General features: G+C 45.7%; 1 protein-coding gene across 1 annotated transcript; it reads right to left on the minus strand.

The window, feature by feature from the left end:
• Positions 1-3,468: 3,468 nt before the first annotated feature.
• Positions 3,469-5,999, minus strand: LOC142583461 (uncharacterized). Its single transcript, XM_075693942.1, has 3 exons — positions 5,622-5,999; positions 4,594-4,771; positions 3,469-4,529 (listed from the first exon to the last, which is right to left on the minus strand). Exons 1-3 carry the CDS (start codon positions 5,773-5,775, stop codon positions 4,079-4,081), a joined length of 783 nt encoding a protein of 260 aa, XP_075550057.1. The 5' UTR covers positions 5,776-5,999; the 3' UTR covers positions 3,469-4,078.
• Between the last annotated feature and the right edge of the window lie 7,052 nt (positions 6,000-13,051).

The following is a 13,051-nucleotide window of genomic DNA, read 5'->3' on the forward strand; positions in this document are numbered from 1 at the left end:
CACGTCGTGCGCGAACCACTGCCGTCACGTGCACGGCTCGCTATTGCACTCAGGTAAGCATGCTATACCTAAGCAGCATTAGTCTCAGTCAGTGCCTGGCACCACTTGCGAGGTAGTTATCTCACTTTACTATTTTTTAACCGTTTCGACGCTGTAACTAATATTATAGTGATCTTCAGGAAAGAACACTGAAAGCTGATTCTGGTATATCTGTCTAAATATTGTTTCATTTCGGGAATACGGCTTGAAAAGCTGCATAAAATAAAATTTTACGCTTATAGATTTCTCACAGTGTTGCATTTATAGGCAAAGGACATGCTATGGCATTTCTGCATGCAGTTAACTTTACATACACCATTCTTGTCTGGTCAAAATAGAACAACAATGCAGAACACGAGATGTTGCTCAAATCTTGCATTTTTGTGTTCTTATATTTATTTAACCGCACGCGCGCACTCAAGAAGCCTTTCCTAGAACATCGGCGGTGCTTATAGAAAGCGAAATGGATCCTTGTCTGGCCGGAATGGAGACTGGAGACGGCATCACCTCGACGGAGGCAGCCTTTGCCCTCGGTGATTGCGAAGGGCAGGGCGTCGTTCATGTGTTCTTGTATTTACTTTGACCGCACGTGCGCACTCAAGAAGCCTTGCCTAGAGCATCGGCGATGCCTAGAAATGCGAAATGGATCCTTCCCTGGCCGGGTGGAGATTGGAGACGGCATCACCTCGACGGAGGCAACCTTTGCCCTCGGGGACTGGGAAGGGCAGGGCGTCGCTCCTGTTGTGTTTACATCTTGGAGCTGGGGTGTAGTTTCGACGATAGAGGGGACGGATCGCGCACGTGTGCGTGTGCATGTGTGTGTGAGAGAGAGGGACAGGCCCTTTGAGCCAGATATACATTGGAAATATAAAATTGGTAAGGTATGTTCCAAATTGGCGTATGGTTTCAAGTATTGTTAAAAGCCTGTCAATGTTTTGACCAACAAGTTTAAGGATACTTTACTTATGTATTATACAGTCAGGTACAGAACCGATGTAGAACCTGTCGTCAGTCTTCAAAAACGAGCACTACGAATAGTTACCTTTCCTAAAGATGCTCATCCAAGTAAACCTCTGTTTCAATTCCTTTGTGTTCTGCCGTTCAGTTAGGCGTATAAAGTAAAAGTTGTTCAGGTAGTTAATGCAATAATGCGTTATAATAATCCGCTACCTATCACAATATTTAATTTTCCGGCACGAAACACGAGGGCAGTTAGTAACAATAGCTTATCACCATGTCACAATTTATATGGACGGAGACTCGTGGAGTTCAACGGTGCTCTAATATGTCATGCACTGCCACTCAGTGTAAAGACCAGCCAAAATATTCTGCAATGCTTAAAAAACTTATTTCATGAATGCTTACAGGTTGTTTCTATTTGTATCCCCTGATGTCATGACAGTCTTTTGTTTATTCTATATTTTCATGTAAAAATGCTTTCATAACATGTGTTTAAGTTGTCTCGTATAATAAGTACGCTGTTCTTCTTATGTCTAATGTCTATTTTGTTATTGGACTGGCCGCCAAGGCTATGGGTCCAAACGATATTGTGTGTATGCAATGAATTAAATAAAAATATAAAAAAGACCAGGCAGAGCAGACGTTGTGTTGCAGAGCAAACATCACGCTGCGATGTTTTCCTTTGTAGTGTTAAACAGAACATAAGCTTCCTTTAATTTTTCCCTTTAAACCGAGTTCTGTGTTATCAATCTTAACACCTTGTTCTTCAGGTACCTCGCATCTGGCATGTACATGCAAGATGTTGCTATTAGCTTCAGGGTTGGCATCTCAACGGTGGCGACCATTGTGCACCACGTATGCAGGCTGCTGTGGAGAACACTGCAACCTTTATACCTAAAGGTACACATTTAGCCACTACACATAGATGCTGTTTATTACCAGCACTTACAGTGTGGCTACAAACTCCAACTCCTTCAGCTTGTTTTCTGAGTACCTGTGTGCATGAGCTAGCTTGCTTCGGGTATGCTTCTATCGAACAAATGCTTTTTCACACTCTAAGAGTGACTTTTTTTCATTGCTAAGGTGCCGACAACTGAAGCCTGGCAAGAGGTAGCCCAAGGATTCGAGGAAAAATGGAATTTCCCTCACTGTGTTGGTGCTGTCGACGGCAAGCACGTTCAGATACAAGCTCCTCCTAATTCAGGCAGCTTGTATTACAACTACAAGGTAATTAACGCAGTAGGTCATATTTTCATAACATGCGCTTATAGTCTTATTTTATTACAGGGCACATACTCCATCGTCCTCATGGCCGCTGTTGACAGCAATCTGAAATTCATATGCGTTGATGTTGGGGCGTATGGACGTCAAAGCGATGGTGGCACATTGTCTGCTTCTCGCTTTGGAAAATCACTGGAAGAGGGCTTGCTCGGCCTCCCACCTCCGAAGCAGCTGCCTGGCACAAACATCGCAGCTCCTCACGTTTTCGTCGGAGATGAAGCGTTTCAACTTCGTCCGGATTTTCTGCGGCCATATTCTGGGAGATGCCAGGATGAAAACAAGCGCATCTTTAATTACCGCCTAAGCAGAGCCAGGTAACCAAAAGCACAAAATTTACCCTTGCTTATGTTGAATACTTTTTTACTTAAATTTGCAGGAGGTGTGTTGAAAATGCTTTTGGAGTGATGGTCTCCCGATTCAGGATTTTTCGGCGTGCCATCAATCTGCGGCCGCAAAATGCAGACTACGTTGTCATGGCATGTTGTGTCCTACACAACTTCTTGCGTGATGACGTGATCTACATGACGGCGAACTATGTCGACACGGAAGATGCATATGGCAACATAACCAGTGGTCAGTGGCGCACCACCCAGGACATTGGCGCCTCAGCCATATTCAGTCTCCGACCTCCAACTGGGCACAATTATGCAAGAACAGCAGCGGAAACAAGAGACCTTTTCTGCTCATACTTTGTGAGTAAGGAGGGTTCTGTGCCTTGGCAACGGGCATCTGCTGGTCTGCGGCCATGAGATACAAAAGAAGTACCCACCAGGACTTTGCTGGGTGTGCTGTATGCTAGCCGATTCTTGTTTGATGTATGACACAGTGACACTTCTCAGAAGTAATGTAAATAAGAACAGGCATTTATGTGGTTGGCTATTGAAATGCGAGCACGAAAGGTGAATTTGGTACTTGGTGTACTCCTCCTGTTTGAAGGAATAGTGTCTCATATTATGTCCCACTTTGCTGTCGAATTAAATGCTGAACAATGCACACCAGTTGTATGTTTTATTCAACTTCCGTGTTGAACTTTTTCGTTCAATAATTTTTTATTACATTGTATATCTTTACATGTTACGGCCTGACCACTGGATTTGCTACTTACTGCAGCACTCCCCCCCCCCCCCCAGCTTCCCTTTGTGATATGCTCAGCTAACAGGCAAAACGGAAACCATTTCTTTCTTTTTTATAAGGTTCAATTGCTTTGCTTTGTTGTAATGTCAGTGAACTGCAAACTGACAAAGTGTATTTTTTATTTTTTTATTGATTCAGTGTGGTTACAAGTTTTGACCGATGTGAAATACAAAAGGAGGTCCCATAGTCAAAGGCTCTATTGGGACGTCTGGTCAAGGTTAGGGGGTGAGAGGAATTACTATATGGCAGCAAATTAAAGCAATATCATGACATTAACATACCGGTCAAAAAGCATAACAAATATAAGAGAACAACTTGAGCGGAAGTAAACAAAAAGGAAGAAAAAACAAGTGAAGAAATAGAGTACGAGTATGTACGAATGTATATTAAACTACAGACAAATGACAAGCATACAAAGAAACATGTATGCATTCCAATACAGAGCCACAACAATTACACAAAAAATGAGCAATATACATGAAACAGCTAGGGTGCCAATCTAGAAAAAGAAGCGTCAGAACAATGTGGTACACAGTGAGAAAGAATTAAAAAGAGACTTCACAGTTACTGAACAATTTCACAATTTCTATGTTGCATTTATCTGTTGTACTAAATCTTTTATTGCACTCTTGCCTTTTCTGCATTTCAGCTGAGTGTAACTGTACTAATCGTCATTTTTAACAAGAAGATTTGGATACTTTCCCGTGCTGTAGGATGCAACAATATTTTGAAGTTCTAACCGCAGGTGCTGCTGCATGTGCTTAGGAGTTTCTTTCATTGACGGAACAAGGGACAACACAAAATGGGTAACGTCGTCCATTGCCTGGCTTGCTGCGAGGGCACCCCTTATGGCTTCAATTCTCAAATCTATTTCCTCGATTTCTTTCATTGTTTTCTGTCTCTTTCGTGCCCGTCTCTCTGTCCCTTCAGGCAAGGCCACGGATGATTCTTTGCTTGTGCACGAGGTTGCTTTAGGGGAGCAGCCAGGCGACGGAAACATTTCTTCAAAAATCTCCTCGTTCTCACAATGATCTTCAAGGATAACAAGTGTTTCCTCTGCTGCGGTGCTGTCATACGCACAATTCTGTTCATCTGGGGAAATGTTGCTGTGGCTCCTGTGTAATATACGTGCAGCTTAATAATGTGCACTCGTACCTTCATACATGCAGTTGCTCTTACCGGCGTGGTTCAAACAAATCCGACATGAAGCGCAGCCTTTCCATGTATGGCCAGTTGTTGGATTTTGTTTTCTTTGTAGCAGCTGAGCCACTCCTTTGCTCATCTTTAACATCTTTCAGTTTTCGCCGAAATGTGTCCTTTAGGTTTTTCCATCTGCTCTGTATTTCATCCATGGTCACTGAAAAAATTGAAGCAATTAACAAAACGTAAAAGCAGAAGTTACATGTAGAAATTTTATCTCTTTATAAGTGTGTCGCCTAATAAGCAGCGCAATCTCTAAATACGATGCCATCAGCTGATTCGTGATCCCATTTCAATGTTCCTGGAACGGGGTCGTGTCCTTCAGTGAGTGGTCCGAAAATTAGCTGGGAAATTTTAAAAGAAACCTCGACGCATCGGCACCTTGCATTCTGCGTTTCTTCACACATAATTGAAATAGCGTAATTGTCTAAACTTGGTATGCTGAGCAGAGGGAAATGTTATGTTGGTTTGTTTTCTTCGTTGCTTCTTGCACGATTCCTTGCCGTGGGTATGTGCCAAAGTATGGAAATCGTAATAATCGGCGAGCGAAGATCATCTAGAAGAGCTAGTCGGCGCTGGGCATATAAATAGCGGACAAATTTTATATAATATACAGCCTGCGTGAACTTGTTAATATATCTTCAGGCATTTTACAAAATCCTACAAATTAGTCGTATATTTCAGAGAGGTGGATCATATGTAAATGTTTTCCCTTTTATATGTATTATTAAGTGCAGCTTATAGAATTATGATAACGTTTTTCAATGCCCAGTTGTAAAGTTATAGTTTAGTTTTCCAAGATTTTGCTATAAAAATGCAAGAAAACTGACATCCTAATTAAACACTCCACTTACCACAGTCACTACATTTGAACTCTTCCTTTAAATGCAACAGACCTCATCAAATTCGGTGCAATGGTTGCTGAGAAAACCGATTTCTACGTTTTCGTGTATTGGATAAGAGTCGATTTATTTACATAGGAACAAATAAAGAGGCCGAACACATACCGTTCGGGTCGATGGTCCTCATTGCCTCCAGCACTTCATCCCACAGCGCAGACCTGTTCGAGATCTTCTTGTAGTCGTTAAGCGCGGCGTTCCACAAAAGCGGACGCATGGCCACTTCATCAATTAACACATCGTTGAAGCTGGCGCGCGACATAGCTCAGCTGAGCTTCCAACTCGCGGTAAAACAGGAAAGCGCCTATTTCGACGGCGCTTGCTCTTACGTCACACGTTGCCCCTCCCACATCGCGCCGATCGCTGCGACTGAGCGACGGCGCGACCAACTTGTTGGAATCTCGTCGCGGAGGGCCCACGACGTCGCGGCGGTCGCTGAGCGACGGAATTCGCTGTGTCGCTGACTGAAAATCGCGCCATGTGAAACAGGCTAAAGCCACGCCATAACGCTTCGGAAGCGGTACGTCAATATAAAGTATGATGAAGCATATACTAGTAGGAGACCACTAGCGTCCTAGCTAGCACTGCTGCAGATGTGCATAAAATACTTGAAGCCGTTCAGCAATCGTGACAGCTGACGCAGCCTTTTGAAAGCGCGAGAGAGTTCGCAAGTGCCTGTCGTCTGCGAGAAATGGCTCGCGTTTGCAACGAGCATGTGTCGTAGCAGACGACACATGCAGCATTCCGCTCAAGGGCGCGAAACTTTCTCACAATACAACATTTTTATTTGCATAAATACTTGATGAGTATTTTTATATAAGTAAATGCACGGTTGTTATAGCTGTTGTAAAAATAAATAAATAATTATTCGCTGGCGTTAAATCGGGAACAGCATCGCACAAGAATGCATACCCTGGTGTGTCCTGGTGATAAACCATAGTAAACCATGCTTCCATCTCAAAGTCATACAAAGTTTATGTAGCGTGTTGTACATTATGTAACATACTGCAGAAATAAAATTAGATTTAACGCGATAATATTTGAGTAAAGCTTCGTTTACTGCGCCGCAACCAAACGCCACTAGTCTAAAGATCGAAGTCAATCCGAAGGCTGTACTTCCCATCATTCCCATGTAGGTTGAGGCAACGCTCATGAGAGCCCCCGTAGACACTAGCGCCACATTTCCCTCTAGGGTATTATTAGAAACTCTATGGGCCCTTGGCTTTACCAGGTGTTCTGTGGCTTTACTGGGTTTCTGGCTGCTGCGCCTCGATCGTGCACCCGCCAGTTTAGTTGCTGTGTGGCAGAAGTAGCGCCTACATATATATTGTAGGCGCTACGTTTGCCACACAGCAACCAAACTGGCGGTAGCACGATCGAGGCGCAGCAGAATAAATGTAGCGCTGAGTCATATCGAGTTGAGGCAGACTCTGAACTGACTTTTAAGGGCATCCCGAGCGGGTTTTCGTTTATTACGCCGCCGTTACCCCGAGTTGTGCCACCGTGCTCCAGCTGTTGCATTTCGTGTAGGGCTACTGACAGAATGCGGTTTCCAGGTGGCACGATGGCCTCGACTGGAATAAACGCACACGACACCAAAGATTGAGTAAGCCTGAAAATATTTTGTTTGCATTTTACAAGTACAACAAAGAGCACACGTCTACGCATCCACACAAACGCGGTTACATAGTCAAGAACATAGTCAAGAAATGGCTCATTAATAAGGGTAGCACAAGCGCACAAGAAAGAAGACCTAAGCTACAAAACGTACGGTCGGCTGCTAAGTATAATAATTTCCCTGTCACCGCGTGTCACTTTTATACAGCATCTTTAGAGCACTACCAGGCCGGGTAATTTGGCGGAAAGAACGCAACAGCTTACGGCCGTCAGCTGCCTCTTCCTTACGGATGTCATAATTATCCTAATCTCCGCATCAACGTCGTGCAAGTCCGCAAACAGGCATCTGTATCTGAACCATATGTGCCAGTTTAATACATGTGTAGTAAAATTATGATAACCACTGCGTCTTATCAAACGTATTGGTTTTGCAAATGCGCATTACAGCTGACGGAACGACATACTGTAAGTGAAGCACAAGAGAACAAGGACAAAGGGAGGGTACAACACTTGAAGAAGAAATGAAGAATTAGTAGGCGTACAGCAAGCAAGCGATGACGGAGAACACACAATGATGCATCGGGTGTTCTGCGACATCGGTTTGCGTACTTACGGTGTTATGGAGATCAACGGCATAAAAACGTACCTTCAAGCGTACTCCCTCAACCTCCGCCGCATTCATTATGATAATCAACGCCTAAAACAAAATGAGGCGCTATTTTTTGCCAAGAGTAGACCTCTTTGCAGCAAGTCTATGTAATGACTCGCAGACGAAACCAGCATGCTTTCGAAAATGTTTTACCGCCGTAGTATTCGAACGCCAACGGCCAGGAAACACATCGATACCAATAGGCTGTCGGCTGTCGGTGGTTAATCAAGTACAAAAGCATTGACGCTATGACTAAAAAGCAGCTTCAACAATCGAATTTAAAAAAAAATCAACTGCGTCTTTGTCTGAGGTAACAAAACATCCTTAGACACGTCGATTGTTTATGTCAATGGTTTGGGTAAAGTAAAAAATCCGGCATGTTCAGCGCCCCTAGCAGAGAAAGCACAAATTAAAGTATGCGACCAAATTACAGTAGCTGAACTTGCGCGCTTACGCTAAAACGCGCCTCGATTGACTTTTCGCCCTCTGTGGCCATTTGTTGAACTTGAGAGTGTGCGGGGCCCGCGTGGGCTGGCTCCCTCCGCTGCTTCGCCATAGAATAATGTGCTTCGCGCGCTTCTTCGTGCGGGCTTGATTCGCGACGTTGACTGTGTTTTGGTGTTTCAACCTACCGTTCGAGTCCGTTTCGCGCGCAGTCGGCCGAACACGTGAGAAGTAGGAAGGTCGAAACGTCAACGGCAACTACACTGCTTCGCTCCCGGCTGTGAAACAGGATATAAGTGGAAAAAGGGAAAGCAGCCGTCGTTCACCGCGCCGAAAGATGAATGAACACGGCGAATTTGGGAACGCAACTTGCACCGCCAAGACAAAAAACTCGACGAAACATGTGCGGTTTGTGTGCGAAACACGCTAAAAGAATAGGTGGATTTTTAAGCGATCCAACTGCAGATGGCCTAAGGGTGACGATATCCAGCACATTATCACTGCTGGATTATCGTGTCAGCCAGGGATTTAGGTATGTTATGACATCCAGGTTAAGCCAGGATTCGCTGGAAAACTTTTTCGGTATAGTCAGGCAATCATGTGGGTCTAATGTCCACCCAACACCAACGCAGTTTCTAATTGTCGTTAATTGCCTATCCTTTTATAACTTTGCGAAAACAGTACGCTCAGGCAATGCTGACCTTAATAGAACTAGTGGAGAAATGAGTTCTTTAATTCCTGAGTGCGCAAGATGCTCCAGCTCAATAAGCCAGGGCTGCTGCAATCGACCATCTCATTGAGGAAGGAAACCTTCAGCCGAGCGCATGCTTCGTAGTATTTCTGCTGAGCACAGAGAGTTGGTGGAGCAGAAGAGCGACGACCGTCTAATACATTACATGGCAGGGTATGTTGCTCGAAAGTTTCTGAAGTGTTATTACTGCATGTCTTGCAAGGCCTTTCTTTTGGAAACCCCCAATACGGAAAGCAGAAACTCTGAGTTCGCTGTGACATGCGACAAGGGAGGGTTGTTATATCCTTCGCTGGAGCTTTTCAGGGCAGTGAAGAAGTTGGAGGACATCTTCACTGTGTTCTTCAGCCGAGAGAAACTCTGCAGTGATAGCATAGTGGATGTAATGTTGCTAGTGAAGGAGAACTTCGGCTGTGCCTTAGGCCGCAGCCAGCACTAGGATGGGCTCACAACAGAGTTGACCAAGTTCTATGTGCTGACCAGGCTGCACTTGTATGTAAAAGGGATCAACCAATCGCGACAGGAACGGCGTAAAAAGAAATTGCACGCGAAGATAAGCCGTTCCTCATAGTGCCTCTCTCGTAGCAGCCATGCACTTTGAGAAAGGAGTAGCTGCCCATCTTTTGTACCAATAAAGAGTTGTTTGTGGCCACCACGAGTTCTCTTTATTTTGCTGTGTTACGAAATTTCGCTATCCCTGGTAACCACTACGAGTCCGCATAATAGTGGCATCACCATAGGATTAACTCCCTAGCTTTCAGTGGATATATGCTTTCGTAAACAAAATCGCAGTTAAAGGAATAAAACCTCATCATATCTGACCTCTGTTCCGAATGTGTTAGCACACGCGCCGCGATTGCTTGGTTCACTTGAACTTGTGAATGCGATTGGGTCCTGACCTGTATAAAAATTGTTAATGGCAAATGAATTAAGCAAATTACCCATTCACATATTTACCTCTTCTAAGGTGTTCGCGAGCTTTTAGTTTAGAAATCAGTCGCATCGTTGTGCGGCCGTTAGTCTGCACTCGTGGGGTCGGCTTTATTTTCACGCAAGCTTGAAAAACGTCCGTCTTTGCACCTTTCTCTGCGCCTTGTGTTAATTTCAGAGGAAGTTTTCAGAAAACATGCTACGGAGCTGCGCGCTTTCTTTTTTCGGCGTGATACCAAGCGCACACGGCTTTCTCTACCTGGAAAATGCTCAGTTTCGCGTTCCGTACAGCCCATGCTCTAGTGGCGCCATCTGGCGGCGTCGACGTGAGATGCCACACCCGTGGGCTCTCCCTGACCCCACTACCCCTTTCTAGTTCACTATAATACTGGCTTGGGTGAAAACGGTCTTTTGCACGGCAGGTATCGCTCGGCGGCAGGTTCTGGCGTTTGTTTTCGCGGTCGGGCGGTCTGTTTAGTATGACGTGCGTCTTCTACGTAGTAAACGGTTCTGTGAGACGTGCTGAAGTGGTTTAAGGCGTCATGACCGGAATTTCTGCAGGCGTTGAGGTGGACGGAACACGCAGCGTGATGTGTGCGCGCATATTCGAGTCTACAATCATCCTCGGAGATGAATTGTGTATTTCTGAATGTTCCAGTCACGAATGTGACCTTATTGCAGTATTATCCTCTATTTCTAAGCTGTGGTTTAGGAGCCATGAAACATACGCGACGATCGTAACAGCGTGAGCGTGGGTACCGTTCTGCTACGATAGGAGCTGTGATTATACTCTGACAAGCGTTCGAACTGTTCGATGCAGGTTACATTGCGTGACTACTTGGTTCGTTGGATGAGGTTTCCGCCCCTGAATAAAATAGTTTTGGCAAGTGATGGCAGCATACCTTACAGTCTGAATTACGCTTGTCCAGCAAAGGGACTGTTTACGAACTGCGCGAGCATCCTAGCTAAGCAGGGTAGGTGCTGGATTACATATATATTTGTTCTGTATACCGCATAGTCCAAGCATACCGCATCAGCGGATATATTTATAAACGTTGTGCGGCGTGACTATGAGAGGCCCTATTGCGGCGTTAGGCCGTTGTCTCTTGCTTTTTCGAGAAAGAGTATGATAACCGCGAATTTCTTTTTAGTTGTGTTCGTTCCGTTCTCTACGACGCCCTCACACGCATTAGGGAAATTTTGTCCTCAAAAATAGGCATCGCATTCTTTTTATGCGATCCCTCGTATATTATGGCTGTATGCAGGCCAAAAAGGCAATGCCGAAGCGCACAGCTTACATATGTACCGTACTGGTTCACCAACCGCAGTGATCGCTCTGCTGAGCAGCGCCATCGGCCTCAAGCAGGAAGGCTAGCGTAGAAATATGGTAATTTGAAGCCTACTAGACTTGAAATGCGCGAGAACGATGCCGGTGCACCACAAATATTTGATTGCGCCTGCCGCTTAGATGTTTCGTGGTTGCCTTAGGTTGGCCGTGCACGAGCATGCGCTCTTATGCTTTATTTTTTGCTCCCTACGCCAAGCCATCAGATATTGAGCAGATTTATCATATCGTGCTGCTAATACAGAGACACCGGTTTTCTTTGTTGAATTAAAACCGATATAAGCAAAATAGTTCACAGAACATACACACACCGCGACTGATAATGTGCGTACACCGCGGCTGATAAAACGCGTCACATTTTTGCGCCCCCAAAAGATATTTCCGCCTACTGTAGCTACCGATGCACCGAAAGGCTTCCCTGACGACCTTATATGAACGGACACGGCGTAAATTTTACAAAGTACCATCTAAAACATCTCAAAATCGTTCCGCAGCACGCGACAGCAATACTTTCAAGCAGCGCCGCGCCGGATCGCCCAAGCCAGAGAGGAGGAAAGGCTCTCCGCGCGCCCTATCCTCACCCGTTGAAACGGTTTATACAATCGCTTGTCGCCGCGGCATGGTGCAGGCGCAGACTGTGCGCCTGCTTTTTTGCACTGGTCTTTGAACACATTGCTCGCTGCTCGCGCTTATATATTAGAGAGTGCTGCGCCGCGGGAGTACCGTGTATGTAAGCGTGCAGCAATGCCGGGAAACATTCATACAAAAGCAAAGGGTCAGAAAACTGCGCTTTGTTTTCCGGCCATTACTTTGTCATGTACCTTCATACTGGGTAGCGCCGAGCGATCGCTTCTAACAAACGCAGAAATGAGTCTTTGCAGCGCGTGTGGCCATTAAATGACTCCCACCACAGCCATGTGAGTTGCGACTGCAGCAGCGGTGCAGTTACCCTGCAGCCGGCGGAGAGGAGGTGGCGCTGCACTTTCTGCCAATAACTTTCTATTTTTTGCGTGTGAACGCCCGTGATAGTTCGTGAGGTCGTGCGGGACGAGCTGCTGGCGCGACCCCCACTCGCCGGCCCCGGGAGGATCGTGCAAATTGATGAACGCCTCCTTCGCGGCAAGCGAAAGTACAATCGAGGCCGCCTGATGACGGGCGACAACGTTCAGCCGAGCCGCCAAAATCACGGCGGCATTGCAGGTCGTGTACCATGGGTATGGACGTCAGACTCTGGAGTTTTGCAAGACGCGTAGCGCCACCTGCCGGTGCGAAGAGGCAGTAATTGAGTAGTGCGAAGCCCGACCCCCTTGCTAAGTTACCTATGCAGCTAGCGACTGCGAAACAACGATTTGACTAGATTTTGGTCCAAATTGCGAGTGTTTTGCGCATTTAACACCCAGACAGAGAGCTATAAATTTCTACGCTAGTCGGACGCGCCGCCGAACTGCCATAAAGCGCTTACTGGCTCACTCTTCAGACTGATGGCGGAAACGACGGCAACCGGGATAGCTCCTCGCGCTACGAAGAAACGCCGCAATCGACGCTACTGTTGTGTTGTAAATTGCCATGAACGTGAAGGACGGAATAACAACGTTCAGTTTTACCGATTTCCATCGCGATCGTATAAAGGGGAAAGGCGAGAGCGCTGGATACGGGCCGTTCAACCTGTTGGGATATCGGATTAATTGCATTCCCCACAACACAGCGGCTCGCATGAGAAAGTGCGACAATTTTGTTCTTCTGTAATTGTGTTGCGTGGTAACTCAAGCGAAAACTCGAGAAAGAATCTGCAGCCGCCACTTGGC

This window comes from Dermacentor variabilis, chromosome 5, assembly GCF_050947875.1.
Source record: "Dermacentor variabilis isolate Ectoservices chromosome 5, ASM5094787v1, whole genome shotgun sequence".
NCBI lineage: Eukaryota > Metazoa > Arthropoda > Arachnida > Ixodida > Ixodidae > Dermacentor > Dermacentor variabilis.

Excerpts from the sequence above, each read along its gene's own strand:
- LOC142583461 (XM_075693942.1), bottom strand. The coding sequence starts at position 5,775 with ATGTCGCGCGCCAGCTTCAACGATGTGTTAATTGATGAAGTGGCCATG. Across the intron at positions 4,772-5,621 it reads GAGGACCATCGACCCGAACG|TGACCATGGATGAAATACAG; the intron begins GTATGTGTTCGG and ends CAATTTTTTCAG. Across the intron at positions 4,530-4,593 it reads GATTTGTTTGAACCACGCCG|GAGCCACAGCAACATTTCCC; the intron begins GTAAGAGCAACT and ends TATATTACACAG.